At 46.5% G+C, this 25,843-nt stretch overlaps 1 protein-coding gene across 1 annotated transcript in view; it reads left to right on the forward strand.

Annotated features, from left to right (window-relative positions):
* The first annotated feature begins 17,946 nt into the window (after window positions 1–17,946).
* The window catches only part of LOC144781527 (solute carrier family 22 member 20-like), a 336,644-nt gene continuing 328,747 nt past the window's right edge, over window positions 17,947–25,843 (forward strand). Inside the window, exons 1-2 of the mRNA XM_078660426.1 lie at window positions 17,947–18,067; window positions 18,970–19,380. Coding sequence (XP_078516552.1) covers window positions 18,991–19,380 — 390 coding nt within the window. The 5' untranslated portion in view covers window positions 17,947–18,067; window positions 18,970–18,990. The remainder of the gene's footprint in view (window positions 18,068–18,969; window positions 19,381–25,843) is intronic.

The following is a 25,843-nucleotide window of genomic DNA, read 5'->3' on the forward strand; positions in this document are numbered from 1 at the left end:
TATGGAAGCATGGTGGCTCCAAACAAGGAAGCTTATTTACAAGCCTCTTGCGCCGCCGGTGCGTCACTTTTTGTGACGCACCGGTGGCGCAACCCCGCTGCTCCATATTACAAGGAGAGGTAAAGCCACCCTGTGTTTTCTTGTAAATATGGCCCCTTTATATGCAACATTTTGGGTCAAAGGGTCGTGCCATGGGTGTTGCTGTGGGTGTTCCCACGTAACACCCATGGCTTCTGCCGCATTTCCAGATTTACGAGAAATCGTAAACTTGGAAATGTCTCAGAATGCTAAGACTCCTCAAGTGAGGCATAGGGAGGCGCAACAAGGAGAAATGTTTTAATTTCTCCACTTTTTTTGCTCTTTAAATGCCTGGTGCATTCTGCAGTACACATAGGAAGCGGAAATCACCTCTTGTGATTGTTTTTGTGCAGGAAGGTGTCCCTTCCTGCATAAAAACAATCATCCCCGTGACGCAGGAACCCTTGCACCATGGTGCAAGGGTGCCTGCATCGGCGCATGGCAGCTAATTGTGTGCCAGCGCAGGGGATAGCAAAGGGATCTGTCGCCACTTAAAATGTACTTGCATGTTTCACTATACTAATTCAACACTAATCCTCTATGGGTCCCGGAGTAGCGTGCTACCCACCGAAAAAGCGATTTGACGCCTCGTCAGGGGTAGTAAGCGCTATATAAATGCAATTATAATACAATACAATATTGTTGTAGATATGACACATCCCTTTGCTTCAGAATTAACGCAGCACAGAGCAGCCAAATGGCTTACAGCACCATGCTGCGTTAATTCCTTGTAAATAAGGCCCAAGGAACCTATACCCTATCCCGCCACTTACAGCAGTACCTATACTTACAATGCACTCAGAATTGGTGTAGCATTCAGATCATTTACCATGAAGACCAAAGCCAGAATGGTAAAGTTTGTTTGAATAATTTATGAATATATTATAATTCATCTGATTTAACGTGGTTTCAGGAAATACATTTGTGTCACTCAAGTCACATCAGAAATCTCTGCTGCCTCATATGTATAGGAATTAATATAATTATGTAATAATTCTAGGGTGACATATTCTATGTCTCTTAATAATTTGCTCCCACTTTGACTAAGTGGCTCACAGTGCCCAAGAAATGTCTCATATTCATATTTCGTTTTGTCATCCAGAAAACACAGTTATCAGAAAAATATATAATCGAATAGGGGACTATCACTGGTTGTTTTTTTGTGTGTGTTTTTTGCGTTGTTAACTATTGGAACGTTGAATTCAAATTAAAGGTAGTGGTATGCAGCAATGTAAAGAGGAGAATTATATTGTATTGGGTTATTGAGCAGTCAGATTGGCATATTTCAGACCTGACTAGAAATATGCTACCTCGATTTTCTTAGTGCAGGCACAAATGAAAGGAATCACACATTTTTCTTTCTTGAATATTTCATATTCGTTCAATTTAAAATTCTGCATGAAAAATCTTTTTATTTTGCATTGCAGAAATATGACTGGAAGTGTCGCCAATTAGCAGATTTTTTCACAAAATATCAGCCACAAGAAGAGTTTGAGAGGATGGTCAGGTCAATGCAATTGTTTAGGCAATTTTTCCGTTCAGGCAATGCAGTAGAGAATTATTCAAATTCTTGGAATATCCTGTGTTCCACAAAACTGGAGGGGGGGGAGGTGCCAAAGACAAAGCATGAAAAGCTGCATTTCTTATTGTGCAGTCATTCGTAACCACACAAACCACCATGAAGCACTGTGACCTTCCAAAACCCTTCTGTGAATGATGGCATTTGCAGAGATTTGAGAGGCTGAAAAGTGTAATAGTACATGCTTGAACATTCAGTTCTGAAAGCTATAGACCACTATCTGCACATATCAAGTGTTTCAGTGCAAATCCCCTTACTGTGATACCTTTGACACCTACATTTATTTTGTCTATTACACACTTTTACAAGCGTCTATGGACTTCTCGGTGACTTTGGCTAGTGGTTCTGAAACAGTAAAAACAGCAAAGAACAATAGTTTATGAACAGGTGTGGGAGAAGTGATGTCTTGACAGGGAAATACTTTTTCACACAAATACAGAAACATGTAAACATTTTTTCCCACATAGGTTGCGGGGTACAGGGATATGAAAGAAAAGTTGCAAAATAATACGTCTCTGCTGTGTAGAAATGTATGCACAATTATACTTTACGTATTGATATTGCATATGATAACAGCAAATTATAGTTATATAATTTCCTTTGCCAATCCCTCGATTTCCCTGTCTCTATTTCTCTAGGAATGAGAATCTGTCGTTGGTTTCTATATTCCTTAATTCGTGCATTGTATAAATTAGCCACGTTCCTCTATTTAGCAGGACACTGCTGTAGATCATCAACTCACATTTTTAGGTTTTGCCTAGCAAATCCGTACGAAGTACGAAGTACGAAGTACGCATACGCTAGGAAAACCTTATGTTTCTCTGTGGGGTCGGGTATCCGCCCCCTCCTCCCATCGGCTAGCTCCATAAATGGAGGCTAGCCATTGGGAGAGGGCTCTGTCCGTCAATCTCGGACCAGATTCGGGGGGCGTTCCCGAGATTTTTTCCCTCTCCACCCACTTCTGTTCGTCATCACGGTGGTGGGTGTGTGTTATTTTTTTTTTCCGAGTGGGCCTGTTTTGTTCCTTTTCAAAGTGTCTGTTGTTGGAGTTGGCTGCAAGATTCGAGTTCCCACGAGGCGATCAGGTAAGGAGCATTTTGTTTATAAATGTGCGTGCGCCGTGATCCTCCCGCCCCCCCTGTCTGTGTCTTTCCCGCCCCCCCCTCCCGCTTCCGTGTCTTTCCCGCCCCCCACCTCCCGCTTCCGTGTCTTTCCCGCCCCCCCCTCCCACTTCCGTGTCTTTCCCGCCCCCCTCCCCTCCCGCTTCCGTGTCTTTCCCGCCCCCCCTCCCGCTTCCGTGTCTTTCCCGCCCCCCCCCCTCCCGCTTCCGTGTCTTTCCTTGTTCTTATGACCGGTCACTAGAGACGATACAACTTGATTGTAAGAAGGGACTTGGAGACAGTCTTATATACAGCCATTGCAGCCTTCCATGCGTTAGAAACATGGGCCGAGGGAGGCGAAGCCGGACCCGATAGGGGCCCGTTTTGAACGCAGCATAGAGGTGGTAGCCCTCACCCTTCCTCAGCAAGCCTGTGAAAAGGGGGCGCATCGGATTGGTCGCCCTCTAGGCAGCTGCTGGCCTCACAATCGGGGTGAGGGGGCTGTGAGCAGCGGGGGGTGGGGGAAGGAGTGTTAAAAAGAGGTGCAGGTTCCCAGTTGAGCACACAAACCCCCTGGTCGAAAATGTTCTCAATGGAGCGTGTGTGTGAACATATACTGAGGAGAAATGTCGGCATACCTTCATCCTGAAGGGAAACCTCGTAAACCTGAGCGTCTCCTGCTGGTCCCCGCACATTCCGCGCCCAGACGTGGAGCGCTTCAAGAGCAGGCGCTTGGAGGCGGTCTTACAGCACTACTGGGGGTGCAGCATCCCCCACCGGCAACTCCACCCTTCGATGCGAGACCTGCGGGAGATGGGGGCCAACTCCCCGGCGTTGTGTGAAGACTCCCGCTACGGGAACTGCCTGTTCCCCTTCGGCTTCGAGGAGCTATTGTGGAACTACAAGCAGCAGCACTGCGGGGGGCAGGAGCCGGCCCTGAGGGTCCTGGGCACCGAGGCCTACAAACTGGAGGTGGTGCACTGGGTGCTGATCCACAGCCCCTCCTGGGTGGGGTTTGAGTACCTGCCCCTGCTGGATTCCGTGTGGCCCCGCTCCTGGACAGGGGACCTGCTGTGGGCCCCCGAGTCCACCACAAACTTTTACACCTGGTACTTCGACCCCTCCACGGGCCGCCTGGGGAAGTTTCCGCTGAACATGCAGTCACGGCAGACGTACGAGCCCCATTGTATCTGATAGATGGGTCTTACAGATTGTTTAATGGGGCTACACCCTGACTTTCATTTCCTTCCTGCCCTACTTTCCTCTGACTCTAGAATAAATTTCATAGGAGCATCTGTCTATCCTACTGCAGAAGTGCGTCTTTTACTTTCAAAGTGTACCATTGACCAGGTACCTACTGAGAGGCAGGGACTGTTGTTCACTCCAATTCCTCATTCCGAAAAAGAGCATGGGCCTCTGGCCTGTTTAATGCTTTTCTGTGGAAAGGCAAATTTATAATGCTTTTATTGGCTCAGATTCTATGTGCCTTGGACCCAGAAAACAGGATGGTGTCCCAGGACGTGCAGGACGCGTAATCTCCAATACCTATCCTGCAATCCTAAAGGTGTTGCCTGCAGTTTGAGGTGTGCCAGGAACATGTGGGGCCTGCGAGAGGCACAGTGTTGGCAGGCAAGGTGAGCGGCACCGTCTGGTCAGAGGGCCGCTCCCACAGGAGGCCCCTTTTCTTCCTGAGTCCCCCGAGCGGGACTCCATCGTAACGGCAGCAGACGAGCGGCCCTGTGGCAGCGGGCCGCCCGCTCCGCCAACGTGGGGAATTGTTTGTTTTAAGAGCCTAGTGACAGGCTCCGGGGGCATTTTCATTTACAGAGAGCCCAGAGGGGCTCAGCGGGCACCTTGGTGATGTCGAGCCCCCAGAGGGGGGGCTCCAACGACGGCCGCATTTTTGTTAAGAGCCTGCTTTGACTTGTAACTGGGGTGATTGTTTGGGTTCTAGTGCTACAGATCACGGTGGGCCTGATTCCCGTGCTTGTCGTGTGGATGATTACCTGGCTGGTTCTGCGGCTTGCTATTAGGATGTTTGCTAGGTGGGTTCTTAAAGGGAATTTAGGTGGATTCTCTGCATTGAATGTGGTTTTATGACGATGGCTTGGCTGGGTTCTAGATTTTGACCTTATGATTACTTTGCAGGATATGGTACATGTCCTTAACATGATTTATTAACTAAGTGTCCTGTTTTGCAATGATTTCACTGATGGGTCTGGTGTTGTCCTCTGCTTTGTGTCCATCTCATTGTGTGTCCTTCTAAGGTATTCTAGAATGTGAAGTGTGGTGTCAGGTGTGTCTGTGCCGTTCTGCCCTCCGTTACAACCATCCCCCCCCTCGATTTTGTGTCCTTCTGCCCTCCGTCTGCCTAGTGTTTTGTGCCGTTCTGCCTACCCTTAGAATCCCCCCCCACCTCGTTTTTGTGTCTGTCTGCCTCGTGATTTGTGCCGTTCGGCCCTCCGTTAGAATCATCCCCCCCCTCGTTTTTGTGTCCTCCTTCCCTCTGTCTGCCTGGTGTTTTGTGCCAATCTGCCCTCAGTTATAATTGTTTCCCCGCGTTTTTGTGCCGTTCTGCCCTCCGTTAGAATCATCCCCCCCTCGTTTTTGTGTCCCTTCTTCCCTCTGTCTGCCTGATGTTTTGTGCCGTTCTGCCCTCTGTTACAATCATCCCCCCCTCTTTTTTGTGTCCTTCTGCCCTCTGTCTGCCTCGTGATTTGTGCCGTTCTGCCCTCCGTTACAATCACCCCCCTCGTTTTTGTGTTCTTCTTCCCTCTGTCTGCCTAGTTTTTTGTGCCAATCTGCCCTCAGTTATAATTGTTTCCCCTCGTTTTTGTGTCCCTCTGCCCTCTGTCTGCCTGGTGTTTTGTGCCGTTCCTCCACCTGAACTGAGCCCTTTAAAATAAGGCCATGCTCCAAAAAGTACCGCAGCCCCCTGCCCTGAACCATAAAAAACTGCCCCCTACCTCCGTGAAGTACTCTGACTCTGCTCCCTACCCTCCCTTGGCGCCTAAAACTGTCCCCTGCCATGCACCCTACAAAGCTTTGACTTAGTAAACTGTCCCTTCTCTGTGTGCTTCGAGGCCGTAAAATGTAAGCCTAGGCACAAATGGATGGTTGGATTTGTAGGGTAAAGTTTTATTTAATGTGATTTTATGTAGCGCGAACTTTACCCGAAGGTGTCGGAGCGCTTTACATAAGAACCAGTTGCCAAACCTAAGGACTTTGATTTACATGCGTTAAGTAAAAGATACAAAGAGGAAAACAATTGAAATGTACTAGATGTAGTCACACAAAGAAGAGACTGTTGATTCTCGTTATATTTCTATATACATATGGAAAGGATATGAATAGATGTACTGCAAGAGTCACATAGGAATGTTAGAGTAGAAAGGTCTACTGCATATACTAGTGAATACAGTCATCTCTATATACAGAAAAAATGAGTTATATTTAGAGGGGTCGGAGTGGGACGCAGTGGGTGGATGGATGCATGATGGATGGATGTATGCATGATGCATGGATGTATGGGTGGATGCATGGATGGGTTGTTGGTTGGATGGGTTGGTGGATTGCATAAATTGTTGAGGGATTGGCTGTATATATGCATCTATCCATCCACCCATCCATGCATCTATCCATACACCCATCCATGCATCCACCAACTCATCCATGCAAGCATTACAACAAGAGCCCGCAGCTCTCCTTCGTCTCTCCTCGCCCCCCCCTTCCCTGAGCCCGCAGCTCTCCTTCATCTCTCCTCGCCCCCCCTTCCGTGAGCCCGCAGCTCTCCTTCGTCTCTCCTCGCCCCCCCTTCCCTGTGCCCTGCCCTGCTATTGTAAATGACAATGCCATTTATTTATGTTAAAAAAAACATAAATAAAAATAATGTCAAGAGCAATGCCAATAGCTCTAACTTTAACAAAGGCAAAACCATTGCATTGTAAATGCTTGTTTTCTTCTGCAGTTACTTCTGCAAAACATCATGTGCAGTCAAACGCAAGTTAATTGTGAAACCAGTACCAGCTGTTGATGCAGACATTTGGTGATGACGTCCCAGGTTAGTATGGCAAAGTTCTACTATTTGATTTGTTGACAAAAGGGGATTCACAGTACATAGTATGATTTACAGAATGACTTTGGGGTCACTTTATTTCACAGCGGTGTAGAGCATGACCATGGTTTGCATCTGAAAGCTTCCCTTCTTGTCCTTTGAAAATGTGCCTAATACATTAGAGGACAGGAAAAGAGTAAAGTTTATTACAGTTTCCATGGCCGCTGGGCAAATAATGCCTAATGTTTGCTGTTTAGCCATTGGCCGGGTGAGTATGGACGTTTCTTTGCTGTTTGCTTGATCATCGGCCAAACAGTACATCTTATCTGCCATATAGCCACTGGCCAAGTAAATAGGAACGTTAATTTTCCTGGTCTGGTGGCTTAGTGAATGCTCTACTGTAGGGGTCTGTGTTTGGCATCATGGTCACAGTTTCAAATCCCAGTGGGTTCACTCAGCCTTTTATCCTCCTGAGGTCGATTAAATGAGTACCATTGAGTTGGTAAACAATTAACATTTGTTATTCAGTATCAAGATTCCCACGGGTGAATGTGCGCTTTAAAAATAAACATGTTATGTTATTTGCAATTTGCATGATTCCAGGCCAAACAGAACACAATCTCTGCTACATCACCAGCAGCCAGAGAAATAGTGATTGTTCAGCACAACTGCCGGACAAATAATGTAGAATAGTTACTACTTAACTAGTGGCAAGGTAAATAGTGACGTGTATTTGCTTTGGCAAGATCACAATTCAAATAGTGACTAATCTCTGCTATTTAGCTAGTGGCTAAGTAGACAGCAGAGAAAATTCACTATTTACCTGGTGGTCGGCTTAACAGCCACCACCTTTAAAGAAATAAATCAGACTGAATCCGTAGACCAGGAGTGCTCAAAATAGGCATATGGCTGGGTTTAACCTGGAATGGCACGGGGAGCAAAACAACGATGGATTTAGGCCCAGATCTCTGTACTGGGGTGAATGTTACTTTGTTCTGTATTCTGTCCATCAGTTGTTCTTTTAACATAGGGTCGAAGCACCAGATCCATGGGAAACAGCATTTACAACGCTGTCATACATCGCAGTACTATTACAACGCGGTCGTTACAACTACTGCATCGTTAGTACGCCATGCATTTACATCTCAAGTCAATACAACGACTTGCACTAGGGGACGCTGAGGTATTGGAAATGAATTCCAACACCTTCCCTACTGTCGCAAAAAAACTGGAGTAGGAATAGTAAGTAATACTATTCCTAAGTCCAGTGTGCCCCCTAGTGCAAGCCGTTGTAATGAATTGCGATGTAAATTCATTGCGTGCTAACAACGCGGCCGTGGTAAGAACCACGTTGTAAAAGCACGCAATGTAATGCATCGCGTTGTAATGTACTATATTCCAGATCCATACCAGATTTTCAGGCTTTCTACATTAGCTAAATGAGTATCCAGTTAATCTAAACAAATCTCAATTACATAGTGTTTATCCTGAAAATCTAGTACAGATCTGGACCCACGTTGAGCAAACCTTCCATAGACTTATAATACCCACAATAAATATGTTGAAAGCTTTGTTTTTGAAAGCAAATGCCTTTCCTTAATTATGTGTCAACAGCCAGAAGACTAAGGTAAAGATGAACATGCCCTCATTGATACCTGTTCATTTTCGAGGGGAATTTACTACATTTGACGAAACTGAGAAAACAATCACCACAAAAGAGTTTTACATTTAAATACCATGTCTTTCAAGGAAAGTTGATTGCTTCACGCTTCTAGGACCTCAAACATATTCTGTGAGTCAACTTTCTGTGCCACTCAGGACTGTTAAGAAGGCAGTATAATGGAGGCGCGCGGCGATCCAAGATGGCCGCATCCTGAGGAGCTCCGCTCGTAAAAGAAGGGCTGATTTTGTGGCGGCGGCGGTTCCTGACAAAAGCGGATGATTTCGCCTTCGGAACCCTCCCATCATCTATGGGCAAACTTTCGTATCCAAATGCGTTGAGTGAGTTATGCGCTGAATTGTCTCCTCCAGACTAGCGGCCGCCATTTTGTTTTTGTTTTCCCTACGCAGTGTTTTTCTTCGTTTTTCTCGCTGCTATCTTTGCGTTACACTCTCATGACTCTTTTTTTTGCTACAACTTGAACTGGATGCCCTGTTTCTTCTTTGGACATGTTCTGCTGGGCTCTAATTCACTAACTATGCTTCTGTTTTGATGCTCGCTGTCTACTTCAGGCACACATCTGTAGCTGGGATGCAGACTTCATTTGAGCCATACCATTCATTTGATGCTTTGGTGACTTGCTATCCTTTTCATTTGTCACTCTATTTCATTGCACTCGCATCGTCATTTTAATCTACTTATTTTGGCTCCTCAACTCAATATCCTTTGCTCCCATTTTCTGTCAGACTATGGTTTAATCGTCTGCTCCTAGGCATTAACCTTTTCTCTGCCGATATTGTTTGGTGCTGCTGGTACTTTTGCTCCTTTGGGCTTTCACCTTCATAATTGAGTCCTCACACATTACTAAGGCTCACGGTACCGCTTCAGGTACACGTAAAGATCCTGCAACTGGTAAGCGCCTTAAGAAAGATCCTCTATCTCTGTCAAAATCTCCGCCTCCTGTTACGTTGGAGGGTATTATGGAAGAACTGCGCCTTATCCGCCCATTCATGACAGACACCACCACAACTCTTCAGAGGCTGGATGAAAAATGGTCTAGTTTGGATATGAGACTGACAGATGTGGAGCAGAGGGTTAGTATGCTCAAGATGTTGTGGCGAAGGTTGCTAGCCTTACCAAGAAGGTCGCTCAACTTAAGAAAACCTCTGAAGATTTGGAAAATCACAATAGACGCAATAATCTTCGCGTTTATGTTATTCCAGAGGGCTCTGAAGGATCTGATATTATCCAATTTTTGAAGACTCAAGTCCTTCCTATTACTGGTATTCCTAAGCATCTGGACGTTAATATTCAAAGAGGTCATCGCCTTGGTCCAAAACACTCATCTTCTACTTCTAAACCCAGAGGTATTATTGCCTATTTCCTCCTCTATTCAGACCTAATGACGATTCTTCATTCTGCCAAACAACATAAGCAAATGCTCTGGTCTGGCCATAAAGTGTTTCTTACTCAAGATGTTTCACAATCAACTGCTGCTCGACGGAAATAATTCCTAGACCTGAGACCTGCGCTTCGCTCGATTAATGCCCGACATGGCCTAATTCACCATTGCTTCTTTAAAGTAACTTATAACGAACGGACCATTAGCTTCGATGATCCTGCTGACCTTTGGAAATTCGTCCACACTCACAAGGGAGAACTCATGGAACTTAGCAAACCTTAGTTCTTCTATTTTTCTGTTTAACGGTCAGTATTGTTAACTTGTTTTTCTTCTTATTCTTTTTCCTAATGTAACAATTTTCTGCTCTCTCTTCTTGTTTACAGATCTCCTCCTTGCAGTACTGTTGTATATATTCCTTCTTCATGTCTGCTTTGATGTTTGTATTGTACAGCCCATTTCACTGCCATCCCTTCCTCAGTATTTGGTAAGTCCCCTTCATTTGTCTTATTTGGTTACATATAATCTTCGGAATTTTTCTTCTTTACCTATTTTTTATTTTTTCATAACTATTGTGACCGTAGTTTTATTTGTGTCTCCTGCTCGTGGTTTCTCGCCGCTCCCCCTCCCACTCTAATGTCTTCTGTTCAATTGTCCTCTATGACTGAAGCCATTTGGCTATCTGTCATCTTTCTTTTCCTTTCATTGTTTGGGGGATTTTATCTCCCCACTCTTTCCTCCATCCTATATTTTTCCTTTTCTCTTACCCTCTCTTTTCCTCTTCTTTCTTCTATCTTGCTGTCCATTTTCTTATCACTCCACTATCCTTTTCACAGGCAACCTTTTTCCTATTTTGCTTGCTCTTCACTTTTTTCCTTTTTCAATTAATCTCCTGACTTTCTCTTTTTTCTCAATTCATTCTTTTTCCATTCCCCTTTACTCCTTTTATTATGGTGGTTATGGGGTTCACTGTCTCACTAGCTAATTTGTATCTGATTATTCTTCTCTCTTTTCTACTTTTCTTCATTCTTCATATAACTCTTCCTTTCCTTCATTCCTCTCTCCTACTTGCTTGCCTATCTTCCTTTGATTTCCAGACATGACGGGTCTCCGCGTCATTTCCTGGAATATTAAAGGTCTTCACAATCCTGTTAAGAAACAGCAAGTTTTTATCTCATTTAGCAAGATTAAAATGTCAAGTTGCTTTGTTGCAAGAAACCCACCTTACGCTCAAAGATTTGCCTTCTTTACGCAAACAATGGGTGGGCGAAGCCTTTTGTTCCCCTTCAGTTAATAACAAAAATGGTGTTATTATTTTGTTTCATAAATCATTATCTATTCAGTTAAAAAATGAATTGTATGATACCAATGGTAGGTGGTTATTTTTAGATGTTATGGTAAACAATACAAAATTATCCTTTTGTAACGTTTATGGTCCTACTGGTGTAGACGTAACTTTTGGGAACGATTTTTCTATGCTTCTTTCTTCACAAACAACGGATGATTTAATAGTTGGTGGTGATTGTAATCAACTCATGGATCCCTTTTTGGATCGTAAATCTCAAACCAGATAGGTCCCCAATAAAATGCAAAAATCATTTTATAAAGCTATATCCTCCAGAGGCCTGGTAGACTCCTGGAGGATTTCCCATCCTGATACATTAGAATTCTCCTTTTTTCTCCTGTACATGCATCACACTCCCGCATAGATTATATTTTTCTCACTCAACATACCTTCCAATTTATGACTAATTCCGAAATTGTCTCTATCCTTATCTCAGACCGCTCCCCTGTTGTCCTGGACATTGATTACCCCTCCTCCATTCCTACTACTCGGCGCTGGCGCTTTATTAACTCCCTTCTTCTCGATCCCCAATTCACTGAACAATTTTCTCTTTTCATGGAGGAATTCTTCCACAATAATCTTCACTCTACGTCTCATTTTCATTTCATTTGGCATGTTTTCAAAGCGGCTGCTAGAGGTTATATTATTGATTTTGTTTCCCGTAAAAAGAAAAAAGCCCTTTCTCAATCTTCACTTATTCTCAAGCAAATTAAAGAACTGGAGCATCTTTTCTTTACCACTAGCTCTGCAGATGCACTTTCTTCCCTTATCAAAGCAAAAATACAATATAATAAACACTCATGGGATGCTGCTTGCAACAACCTTCTTAAATGTAATGCAAAAATGTATGGTGGGCGCAATAAAGCTGGTAAATCCCTTGCCAACTATCTCAAAATCAAAAAACAAAAATCCACAATCACTGTCATTACAGATGCTCATGGGACTCGTCATTCTACTGATGATAAGACTTTTGATTGTTTCGTCCAATATTACTCCTCCTTATAAACTCCTGAATCAACACCTTCTGCTTCTCAAATTGACTCTTTTTTCCAAACCATTCCTAAATCTCCAGCCGCATGTTCGGATCTTTCCTCCCTTGACGCACCTATTTCCGAAAAAGAGATACTCCATGCCATTACTCTCTTACCTAAAGATAAATCACCAGGCCCCGATGGTTTCACCATCCGCTTCTATCTTCATTTTAAGAATATTTAACTACCTCACCTATTCTCATTGATTACTGATTTCCTTGCTATGGGGGAGTCTAAGGGTTCTTTTACACAAGCAACGCTATGTCTTCTCCCTAAGAAGGATAAGGACCCATCCCTCTGTAAAAATTATCGGCCCATCTCCTTAATCAACACAGATTGTAAAATATTTGCAAAAATTTTAGCTATTCGGTTAAACATTGTTATCCCTGACCTCATTAATATTTATCAATCCGGATTTGTCAAAGGCAGATCTATCACAGACAACTCACGGACTCTCCTTAATATTATTCATCTTGCCTCAAAGATGGACTCCCCAGTTGCGGCTATTACCCTCGATGCTGAGAAAGCTTTTGATAGAGTCAGTTGGGATTTTATGTTCGGTGCTCTCGGGTGGCATGGTTTCAGTCCCCCTATTATCAAACTTATTCATTTGTTATACTCAGCTCCCTCTACTTCCATCTGGGTTAACGGAGTTCAATCTTCATACTTTCCCCTACATAGGGGTACCAGACAAGGTTGTCCCTTATCTCCCCTTCTTTTTATTTTAGCTTTAGAACCTTTTCTTGAAAAAATCAGACGCTCAACATCTTATTCTGGTTTTTCTTACAAGAATAATGATATAAAATTTACTGCATACGCCAATGACATTTTACTTTATATCTCTCACCCTGTTACCTCTTTACCTGCTTTTTTCTCTTTACTAAATGAACACTCCTTAGTTTCGGGATATAAATTGAATATCGACAAATCTGAAATATTACCCCTCAATAAATTTTGCCTTCCTCATATATTTCATGCCTCTGGTTTTGCATGGAATCCTCAGAGTATTAAATGTCTGGGTATTCTTTACACTAATAATATCAAAGAGACTATCAAAATTAACGATAAAGATATCCTTTCAAAACTCTCTTCACTTATAGATCGATGGTCTCCTTTGTTTTTATCTTGGTGGGGAAGATTGGCAACTATTAAAATGATGCTTCTTCCTATTGTTAATTTTTATCTTTCGATGCTTCCCATTTCTCTTCACATTTACTTTTTTAAACTCATAAATCGGATTAATATTAAATTCTTATGGAATAATCGCAAATCCAAGATCTCCCTCTCTTGCCTGCAGCAGCCAAAGAGTTTGGGTGGGGTTAACTTTCCCAATCTTACTCGCTTCCACTCTGCCTTTACTTTAAAACACATTTGGCCTTTCCTAGCAGACTCTTCCTCTCTTTCCACCACAGCTTGGAGTACAATAGAACTGGCTCAACTTTCTCCTTTCTCCTTTCTCACAGCCACCTGCTTATCTCAACCCCCCAAGCAATTTCTCACTCCTATTTTCAAACATTCCAAAGCACTTGCCCTACTGATATCTCGCTCTTTGGTTTCACAAGCTCAATTTCATTCTCTTATTCCGATCTGGTATAATCACTCTCTAAAGATTAATAATAAAGCACTCTTTTGGAAGGAATGGATCGATAAAGGCATTATCCTTTGTGACCGTCTTTTCGCTGATAATTCTTTGAGGGACTTTTCTGATATTCGTTTGTCCTTTAGCTTGTCCAATACATACTCCTCTCAATATTCCTTACTTAAACCCGCCCTAACCACCTTCATGTCCCAGCGTAATTCCTTGTCCACTACCAACCCATCAGATTCCCCTCCACCGGATTTTACTATCCCTCTCAAAGCTGCTGTTATTTATAAACTAATTTCCAGTTCCGCGCCAGACCGGCTCAAGTCTAAACTTGAAGCGGTAATTGCAAACACAACAGTGATGGACAGAATGTGGATCAATGTCACACATTCACCCCAGTCAAAAGATCTGGGCCCAAATCCATCGTTTTTCCACTCCACACCACCCTGGGTTAGACAATGGCGATATGCAAATCAGCGCTGACCCTGTGCCCCATGGGAACAGTCCAGTCCGAACTACAAAAGCCATGTCTTTCCCAGAACGGAAACAAGCATCCGAGGACCGGCCCGGTTTCGAGGTAACACCTCTCATCAGCCCGGCTAGCTTGACTCCAGTGGTGTGGAGTGCCTGGGACTCACGTCTGAGCATCCCCAGTACACTTAGAGCGGTAATTGCAAACACAACAGTGATGGACAGAATGTGGATCAATGTCACACATTCACCCCAGTCAAAAGATCTGGGCCCAAATCCATCGTTTTTCCACTCCACACCACCCTGGGTTAGACAATGGCGATATGCAAATCAGCGCTGACCCTGTGCCCCATGGGAACAGTCCAGTCCGAACTACAAAAGCCATGTCTTTCCCAGAACGGAAACAAGCATCCGAGGACCGGCCCGGTTTCGAGGTAACACCTCTCATCAGCCCGGCTAGCTTGACTCCAGTGGTGTGGAGTGCCTGGGACTCACGTCTGAGCATCCCCAGTACACTTAGAGCGGTAATTGCAAACACAACAGTGATGGACAGAATGTGGATCAATGTCACACATTCACCCCAGTCAAAAGATCTGGGCCCAAATCCATCGTTTTTCCACTCCACACCACCCTGGGTTAGACAATGGCGATATGCAAATCAGCGCTGACCCTGTGCCCCATGGGAACAGTCCAGTCCGAACTACAAAAGCCATGTCTTTCCCAGAACGGAAACAAGCATCCGAGGACCGGCCCGGTTTCGAGGTAACACCTCTCATCAGCCCGGCTAGCTTGACTCCAGTGGTGTGGAGTGCCTGGGACTCACGTCTGAGCATCCCCAGTACACTTAGAGCGGTAATTGCAAACACAACAGTGATGGACAGAATGTGGATCAATGTCACACATTCACCCCAGTCAAAAGATCTGGGCCCAAATCCATCGTTTTTCCACTCCACACCACCCTGGGTTAGACAATGGCGATATGCAAATCAGCGCTGACCCTGTGCCCCATGGGAACAGTCCAGTCCGAACTACAAAAGCCATGTCTTTCCCAGAACGGAAACAAGCATCCGAGGACCGGCCCGGTTTCGAGGTAACACCTCTCATCAGCCCGGCTAGCTTGACTCCAGTGGTGTGGAGTGCCTGGGACTCACGTCTGAGCATCCCCAGTACACTTAGAGCGGTAATTGCAAACACAACAGTGATGGACAGAATGTGGATCAATGTCACACATTCACCCCAGTCAAAAGATCTGGGCCCAAATCCATCGTTTTTCCACTCCACACCACCCTGGGTTAGACAATGGCGATATGCAAATCAGCGCTGACCCTGTGCCCCATGGGAACAGTCCAGTCCGAACTACAAAAGCCATGTCTTTCCCAGAACGGAAACAAGCATCCGAGGACCGGCCCGGTTTCGAGGTAACACCTCTCATCAGCCCGGCTAGCTTGACTCCAGTGGTGTGGAGTGCCTGGGACTCACGTCTGAGCATCCCCAGTACACTTAGAGCGGTAATTGCAAACACAACAGTGATGGACAGAATGTGGATCAATGTCACACATTCACCCCATTCAAAAGATCTGGGCCCAAATCCATCGTTTTTCCACTCCACACCACCCTGGGTTAGACAATGGCGATATGCAAATCAGCGCTGACCCTGTGCCCCATGGGAACAGTCCAGTCCGAACTACAAAAGCCATGTCTTTCCCAGAACGGAAACAAGCATCCGAGGACCGGCCCGGTTTCGAGGTAACACCTCTCATCAGCCCGGCTAGCTTGACTCCAGTGGTGTGGAGTGCCTGGGACTCACGTCTGAGCATCCCCAGTACACTTAGAGCGGTAATTGCAAACACAACAGTGATGGACAGAATGTGGATCAATGTCACACATTCACCCCAGTCAAAAGATCTGGGCCCAAATCCATCGTTTTTCCACTCCACACCACCCTGGGTTAGACAATGGCGATATGCAAATCAGCGCTGACCCTGTGCCCCATGGGAACAGTCCAGTCCGAACTACAAAAGCCATGTCTTTCCCAGAACGGAAACAAGCATCCGAGGACCGGCCCGGTTTCGAGGTAACACCTCTCATCAGCCCGGCTAGCTTGACTCCAGTGGTGTGGAGTGCCTGGGACTCACGTCTGAGCATCCCCAGTACACTTAGAGCGGTAATTGCAAACACAACAGTGATGGACAGACTGTGTTTTTTGCAAGTCTAAACTTGAGCTCACTTGGGAAAGAGACCTCTCACAGGAATTTTCCTTTCCAATTTGGGACTCTATCTGGTCTAAAATTCACCCAGTCTCCCGTTCAGCTAGCACCACACAGACTTTATATTTTTTTATAATCGAATTTTTCTCACCCCCTCCGATTTATTTAAATTTAAATCCTCTAAGATTCTAAGAAATGTTGGTTCTGTACCTGTGCTGTTAGCGATTTTTTTCATATGTTTTTTCAGTGTCCATTGGTCAAATCCCTTTGGTCTCTAATATGGTCTAAGATCAATCATATTTTATATTCAAATGACCCTTTTGATATTGTTTATATCTTTTTGGGTGGTTCCTCTCCCATTTGGAATGTTTCATCTAATGTGCGTAAATTCATAGACTTGTTCATAGCTATTTCTTTGCAGGTTATTACTACGAACTGGAAGGATACTTCTAAAATTTCATAAAGTGCTTGGTGGAATCTGCTGTGTCATCACCATAGACTTGACCGTGCATTTGCTACTACTGCTCCCCTTCTGATCAAAAAGGATCTTTTATGGTTACCTTTGACTGACTTTCTTTCTAGGCATGCTTCATAACTCTTACCTCATGCTTATGAATTGTTTGCCTTTTCATTTTCTGTTTTCTTCCCCCCTCTCTCTTCTTTCTTCTTTCTTACCCCCTCTTTTCCTTCTTCACAAAATACCTTTAAAAAGCATTTTCCCTTAGTACAATTCTTATTACTCCCTTTTGGGGATTTTTGATTCCCCCATCGTATTTTGTAACTTTTTTATGCATTTTCACTTTTCATTGTTTTGTAATGATGTTTTACATTGTTTACTTGATTCAATAAAGCTTTCTAAACTTAAAAAGAAGGCAGTATAATAGTGCAGTGCTTTCATCTGCCAAAAGCATCTCTGTGTAACTTGCTGATCACAGGTTCACATTTCTGCAAGGTCAATTCTTCCTTTAATCCTTCCAAAGTCACCCATGAGTGCATTGAAAATTAACACTGGATTTCACCTCAGCTGACATTGCACTGTGTATTTTATCACTTATCAATACATCACTGGAGATGTTACTAATTATAAATTTAGAACACATGGGTTAGGCGGCAACCAGCTCTTCAGTAGAGCCTCTACTGACCTACCTGTGCTGTTCAGCTAGGAAACCTTTGCTGCTCCTGTGATGCTCCTTTGCATGAAAGTGATGCAACTTGACTTCTGGACCCTTTTCATTGCATCGTCCAATTGGCTGGCTTCACCAACTTCTTGGAGAGGAAGTAACACGTTAACAGGGTTTGGAATTAAAACACTGAGTAGGTAAGCGGTTCCCGCTGACGAATGAGGTAGTGTGGAGATTTCTGGTGAATGCAAGACTTTTGGGAGTTCATCAATGATACAAGAGCTGTTCATTGTGAGCGCCTCATTGTGCAGACTAGTGGACCCACAAGAGACTCTCTTAAGCCCTCCTGGCATCACAGAGGGGACTAGTAACCTGTGGGTTTTTATCCTTCATTGAATCAACCTTTCTTTCCCGCCCACTGTCATCCTGCAGAAAAGGTACGTGACCATCTCTAGGCCTTAATTTTGTGTCAGGCAAGATTCCTTTTTTTGTTTGCCTTTTTAATCAATAGATTTGGTCAGAGTCTGACTTGTCCCTCCTAAATTTTTGGTTGTCACCCCTACCTGTGCGAGTGCCCCTTCTATCACCATTCACTGGCTCCTTACCCCATGTGATTTACTTTTTGTACCCATGGGTAATGTCCTTCCACCCATGTGACAGGCCCCTCTGAGTCCCCCATCTCCTCTCAACTGAGTAGCTGCCTCTTCTCATCCATGCAACTGATTCTCTCACCCACCTGACTCCTTCCACTCATGTGACTGCCCCCTTTCTGCAGTGACTTCTCCCCTACTTCTGCGCCCTACTATATTTCATTCTGTCCATGTGACAGACTCCTCCTAGCAGCATGCTTTTGGTGAAATTAGATAGAGATTGTCTCCTACTGGACATTGGGGCTAGAGGACATAAGAATGTATGTATCAGCAAGAGCTGCTTAAGGCTGAAGAGATATTAGGGCATGCAGGGACATCTTCATCTGTCCTATCTGTTTATCTGGTCAGACAGAGAGATATATTTCTCTTAAATGTGTATGTTTCAGTCATATGCATCACTCTTGCCATCCTTACTGTCATTGTATATGCTTCTGTCTTCAGTGACAGGAACTGCTCTTGCTGTCAGTGTATATGTTTTTGTGGTCAGTGAGAGGTAGTATTTCTGCTGTCAGTGTATATATTACTGTCGTCAGTAAAAAAGCTCCCCTTTTCTACTTATATTAACTTTTCTGAATTGTGTCCTTTCATTCTTGCTTTTTGGGCTAGCTTTGAGTGGAGATGTCTGTTTTTTCCTCTGACATTGTCATCATCCGAGAAATCCCATGAATTATTTTCCTTTGTCCCTACAGGCGACAAGAGAACAGTCTGCAATGGGATTTAATGACTTGTTGGAGGCAGTCGGAGGAGTGGGACTCTTCCAGATTACATTAAGCACATTTTTGGTCTTCACTATCACCGTGGGTGCCTGCCACCTATTCCTGCAAAACTTCTCCGCTCATGTGGTTGGTCATTACTGTCACCTGCCGCTTCTACCCAATGGGACTCGCTGGACCAACCTCACCCACCAGGATTTCCTGAAGGTCTTTATCCCGCTTGATGCCAACCAGCAACCTGAGAGGTGCTTTCGTTTCACCACGCCACAGTGGGACTTATTGACCGCCAATGACACAGAGGTGAACATAACAGAGGCAGCCAGGGAAGCGTGTTCTGATGGATGGACATATGATACCGGCCTCTTCTCTTCCACCATTGTCTCTGAGGTAAGACGCTCTAGCCATGTCGTTACCAGCGTGGGAACTAGGAGTGTCCTCTGCCCTCAACACTCTGCCCTCAACACTCTGCCCTCAACACTCTGCCCTCTGCCCTCAACACTCTGCCCTCAACACTCTGCTCTCTGCCCTCAACACTCTGCACTGTGCCCTCAACACTCTGCCCTCTGCCCTCAACACTCTGCCCTCTGCTCTCAGCACTCTGCCCTCTGCCCTCAGCACTCTGCCCTCAACACTCTACCCTCTGCCCTCAACACTCTGCCCTCAACACTCTGCCCTCAACACTCTGCCCTCAACACTCTGCCCTCTGCCCTCAACACTCTGCCCTCTGCCCTCAACACTCTGCCCTCAACACTCTGCCCTCTGCCCTCAACACTCTGCCCTCTGCCCTCAACACTCTGCCCTCAACACTCTGCCCTCAACACTCTGCCCTCTGCCCTCAACACCCTGCCCTCTGCCCTCAACACTCTGCCCTTTCTGTTAGGACCACAGAGCCCCTCATTTCCATGTTGACTGAGGCCCTGTTTTGGTGGTGATACAGGTGTAATTGTTGCACATTAAAAACAGTGCAACCATAACAAGTATATTGTATTTTCATGGCTCATTCAAGTGTTACAACTTTCAGGTTTGTGCAAAGGTCTCTATACTACAGTATGACACAACGTTCTGCTTGACAATGAGCTGTGGCATGTTCAGTAACTGTCGGGTGCAGTTTGTTACCGCAATAATGACTATATGTTATTTATGTTCTAAAATTTTAAACAAAACTCATGCAGTGCCTAGGCATATGTTTGGACCATTATTGGCCCCATACAGGCCCCTCATTTTGCATTAAAATGACTTCTGTGCAGGAGCTAAAAATATATATATATATATTCACTGAAAAAACACAAAGGTTAAAGGACGTTATAGTTAGGTGAAAATGTCAGTTAACACATACGGTTTTAAATGAGCAAAACAACAGATATTCGCCAAGTTATAGTTATCTCAGGTAACTATAACTTCTGTCCTAAATTAAGTATAACTCGAGCCCCCGCTATGCATAGTGTTGTCATTAATGATGCCATTTCAGATGTTGTCATCATGTTATCACTGTTGTCACAGAACATGGCATGCATAATGTAATATGGAAGGCAACAGCAGTGCAAGGCAAGGGAGCAAGTTATAGTTACTTTAGGGTACAGGTGCTGACATGGGATTGTGGAGAAAAGAGCACTCGTTCCCGCGGGAGCTTCACTCCCACAGGATCTAGATGGCCCAAGTAATTAAGCATTTACAATGCAATGGTCTCGGCATTATTAAAGGTAGAGCTATTGGCATTGCTCTTGACTTTTTTTAAAAATCATAAATAAATGGCATTGTCATTTACATTGTCAATAGCTTAATCGTTTGCATATGCGAGACCTATTGCATTAGTACCCACCCACAGAGTAAGTAGTAGAGTGAGTAGTTGATAGTGAATAGGAGAGAGTTATTAGTAAAGAGTATTAGAGAGCGAGTAGTAAAAAGTGAAAGAGTGAGTATTATATAGTGAGAGAGTGAGCCAGGATATAAGTCCCTTGTAGGTTTATATTAAACACAATCGTTTTCTCAAGCACAGTGCAAGTGCTATACAGGTGATACCTAAAATGAGTACCAGGCATTAGAAAACGATCACCTGAATGGAAATGCACAGATTTGCACTTTGGCCCTGACAAATTTGGTGGAAACCGGATACTGTAAAATATTCAAAATATATATGTTCACAAACCGACGCACTTACTGCCCTCAACACTCTGCCCTCTGCCCTCAACACTCTGCCCTCAACACTCTGCCCTCTGCCCTCAACACTGCCCTCTGCCCTAAACACTCTGCCCTCAACACTCTGCCCTCTGCCCTCAACACTCTGCCCTCTGCCCTCAACACTCTGCCCTCAACACTCTGCCCTCAACACTCTGCCCTCTGCCCTCAACACTCTGCCCTCATCCCTCTGCCCTCAACACTCTGCCCTCTGCCCTCAACACTCTGCTCTCTGCCCTCAACACTCTGCACTCTGCCCTCAACACTCTGACCTCTGCCCTCAACACTCTGCCCTCTGCCCTCAACATTCTGCCCTCTACCCTCAACACTCTGCCCTCAACACTCTGCCCTCAACACTCTGCCCTCTGCCCTCAACACTCTGCCCTCAACACTCTGCCCTCTGCCCTCAACACTCTGCCCTCTGCCCTCAACACTCTGCCCTCAACACTCTGCCCTCTGCCCTCAACACTCTGCCCTCAACACTCTGCCCTCTGCCCTCAACACCCTGCCCTCAACACTCTGCCCTCAACACTCTGCCCTCAACACTCTGCCCTCTGCCCTCAACACTCTGCTCTCAACACTCTGCCCTCTGCCCTCAACACTCTGCCCTCAACACTCTGCCCTCAACACTCTGCCATCTGCCCTCAACACTCTGCCCTCTCCCCTCAACACTCTGTCCTCAACACTCTGCCCTCTGCCCTCAACACTCTGCCCTCTGCCCTCAACACTCTGCACTCTGCCCTCTGCCCTCAACACTCTGCCCTCTGCCCTCAACACTATGCCCCCTGCCCTCAACACTCTGCCCTCAACACTCTGCCCTCTGCCCTCAACACTGCCCTCTGCCCTCAACACTCTGCCCTCTGCCCTCAACACTCTGCCCTCAACACTCTGCCCTCAACACTCTGCCCTCATCCCTCTGCCCTCAACACTCTGCCCTGATCCCTCTGCCCTCAACACTCTGCCCTCTGCCCTCAACACTCTGCTCTCTGCCCTCAACACTCTGCACTCTGCCCTCAACACTCTGACCTCTGCCCTCAACACTCTGCCCTCTGCCCTCAACACTCTGCCCTCTGCCCTCAACACTGCCCTCTGCCCTCAACACTCTGCCCTCAACACTCTGCCCTCTGCCCTCAACACTCTACCCTCTGCCCTCAACACTCTGCCCTCAACACTCTGCCCTCTGCCCTCAACACTCTGCCCTCATCCCTCTGCCCTCAACACTCTGCCCTCTGCCCTCAACACTCTGCTCTCTGCCCTCAACACTCTGCACTCTGCCCTCAACACTCTGACCTCTGCCCTCAACACTCTGCCCTCTGCCCTCAACATTCTGCCCTCTACCCTCAACACTCTGCCCTCAACACTCTGCCCTCTGCCCTCAACACCCTGCCCTCAACACTCTGCCCTCAACACTCTGCCCTCTGCCCTCAACACTCTGCCCTCAACACTCTGCCCTCTGCCCTCAACACTCTGCCCTCAACACTCTGCCCTCAACACTCTGCCATCTGCCCTCAACCCTCTGCCCTCTCCCCTCAACACTCTGTCCTCAACACTCTGCCCTCTGCCCTCAACACTCTGCCCTCTGCCCTCAACACTCTGCCCTCAACACTCTGCACTCTGCCCTCTGCCCTCAACACTCTGCCCTCTGCCCTCAACACTATGCCCTCTGCCCTCAACACTCTGCCCTCAACACTCTGCCCTCTGCCCTCAACACTGCCCTCTGCCCTCAACACTCTGCCCTCAACACTCTGCCCTCTGCCCTCAACACTCTGCCCTCTGCCCTCAACACTCTGCCCTCAACACTCTGCCCTCAACACTCTGCCCTCATCCCTCTGCCCTCAACACTCTGCCCTGATCCCTCTGCCCTCAACACTCTGCCCTCTGCCCTCAACACTCTGCTCTCTGCCCTCAACACTCTGCACTCTGCCCTCAACACTCTGACCTCTGCCCTCAACACTCTGCCCTCTGCCCTCAACACTCTGCCCTCTACCCTCAACACTCTGCCCTCAACACTCTGCCCTCAACACTCTGCCCTCTGCCCTCAACACTCTGCCCTCTGCCCTCAACACTCTGCCCTCAACACTCTGCCCTCTGCCCTCAACACTCTGCCCTCTGCCCTCAACATTCTGCCCTCAACACTCTGCCCTCTGCCCTCAACACTCTGCCCTCAACACTCTGCCCTCTGCCCTCAACACCCTGCCCTCAACACTCTGCCCTCAACACTCTGCCCTCAACACTCTGCCCTCAACACTCTGCCCTCTGCCCTCAACACTCTGCCCTCAACACTCTGCCCTCTGCCCTCAACACTCTGCCCTCAACACTCTGCCCTCTCCCCTCAACACTCTGCCCTCAACACTCTGCCCTCTCCCCTCAACACTCTGCCCTCAACACTCTGCCCTCTGCCCTCAACACTCTGCCCTCTGCCCTCAACACTCTGCCCTCAACACTCTGCACTCTGCCCTCAACACTCTACCCTCTGCCCTCAACACTATGCCCTCTGCCCTCAACACTCTGCCCTCAACACTCTGCCCTTACCACTCTGCCCTCTGCCCTCAACACTCTGCCCTCAACACTCTGCCCTCTACCCTCTGCCCTCAACACTCTGCCCTCTGCCCTCAACACTCTGCCCTCTGCCCTCAACACTCTTCCCTCTGCCCTCAACACTCTGCCCTCTGCCCTCAACACTCTGCCCTCAACACTCTGGCCTCTGCCCTCAAAACTCTGCCCTCAACACTCTGCCCGCAACACTCTGCCCACACCACATCATCAGAGCTGTGTGAATAATAACTGCGTCAGCCCCGTGCCTGAGGTGCATCATCAGAGCTATGTGAATATTAACTGCGTCAGCCCCGTGCCTGAGGTGCATCATCAGAGCTATGTGAATATTAACTGCGTCAGCCCCGTGCCTGAGGTGCATCATCAGAGCTGTGTGAATAATAACAGCTGTGAGCCCGTGCCTGAGGTGCATCATCAGAGCTGTGTGAATAATAACTGCAGGCAGCCCTGTGCCTGAGGTGCATTATCAGAGCTGTGTGAATAATAACTGCGTCAGCCCCATGCCCGAGGTGCATCATCAGAGCTGTGTGAATAATAACAGCTGTGAGCCCCGTGCCTGAGGTGCATCATCAGAGCTGTGTGAATAATAACAGCGTCAGCCCCGTGCCTGAGGTGCATCATCAGAGCTGTGTGAATAATAACTGCGTCAGCCCCGTGCCTGAGGTGCATCATCAAGCTGTCTGAATAATACCAGCTGTGAGCCTGTGCCTGAGGTGCATCATCAGAGCTGTGTGAATAATAACTGCGTCAGCCCCGTGCCTGAGGTGCATCATCAGAGCTGTGTGAATAACAACTGCAGGCAACCCCGTGCCTGAGGTGCATCATCAGAGCTGTGTTAATAATAACAGCTGTGAGACCTTGCCTGAGGTGCATCATCAGAGCTGTGTGAATAATAACTGCATCAGCCCATGCCTGAGGTGTATCACTAGAGCTGTGTGAATAATAACTGCGTCAGCCCCGTGCCTGAGGTGCATCATCAGAGCTGTGTGAATAATAACTGCATCAGCCCCGTGCCTGAGGTGTATCATCAGAGCTGTATGAATAATAACAGCTGTGAGCCCGAGCCTGAGGTGCATCATCAGAGCTGTGTGAATAATAACTGCAGGCAGCCCTGTGCCTGAGGTGCATCATCAGAGTTGTGTGAATAATAACTGCGTCAGCCCCGTGCCTGAGGTGCATCATCAGAGCTGTGTGAATAATAACTGCAGGCAGCCCCGTGCCTGAGGTGCATCATCAGAGCTGTGTGAATAATAACTGCGTCAGCCCCGTGCCTGAGGTGCATCATCAGAGCTGTGTGAATAATAACAGCTGTGAGCCCGTGCCTGAGGAGCATCATCAGAGCTGTGTGAATAATAACAGCTGTGAGCCTGTGCCTGAGGTGCATCATCAGAGCTTTGTGAATAATAACAGCTGTGAGCCCGTGTCTGAGGTGCATCATCAGAGCTGTGTGAATAATAACTGCGTCAGCCCCGTGCCTGAGGTGCATCATCAGAGCTGTGTGAATAATAACTGCAGGCAGCCCCGTGCCTGAGGTGCATCATCAGAACTGTGTGAATAATAACTGTGTCAGCCCCGTGCCTGAGGTGCATCATCAGAGCTGTGTGAATAATAACAGCTGTGAGCCTGTGCCTGAGGTGCATCATCAGAGCTGTGTGAATAATAACTGTGTCAGCCCCGTGCCTGAGGTGCATCATCAGAGCTGTGTGAATAATAACAGCTGTGAGCCTGTGCCTGAGGTGCATCATCAGAGCTGTGTGAATAATAACTGCAGGCAGCCCTGTACCTGTGGTGCATCATCAGAGCTGTGTGAATAATACCTGCAGGCAGCCCTGTGCCTGAGGAGCATCATCAGAGCTGTGTGAATAAAACCTGCAGGCAGCCCCGTGCCTGAGGTGCATCATCAGAGCTGTGTGAATAATAACTACGTCAGCCCCGTGCCTGAGGTGCATCATCAGAGCTGTGTGAATAATAACAACTGTGAGCCCGTGCCTGAGGTGCATCATCAGAGCTGTGGGAATAATAACTGCAGGCAGCCCTGTGCCTGAGGTGCATCATCAGAGCTGTGTGAATAATAACTGCGTCAGCCCCGTGCCTGAGGTGCATCATCAGAGCTGTGTGAATA

The sequence above is a fragment of the Lissotriton helveticus genome, chromosome 9, assembly GCF_964261635.1.
Source record: "Lissotriton helveticus chromosome 9, aLisHel1.1, whole genome shotgun sequence".
Taxonomy (NCBI): domain Eukaryota; kingdom Metazoa; phylum Chordata; class Amphibia; order Caudata; family Salamandridae; genus Lissotriton; species Lissotriton helveticus.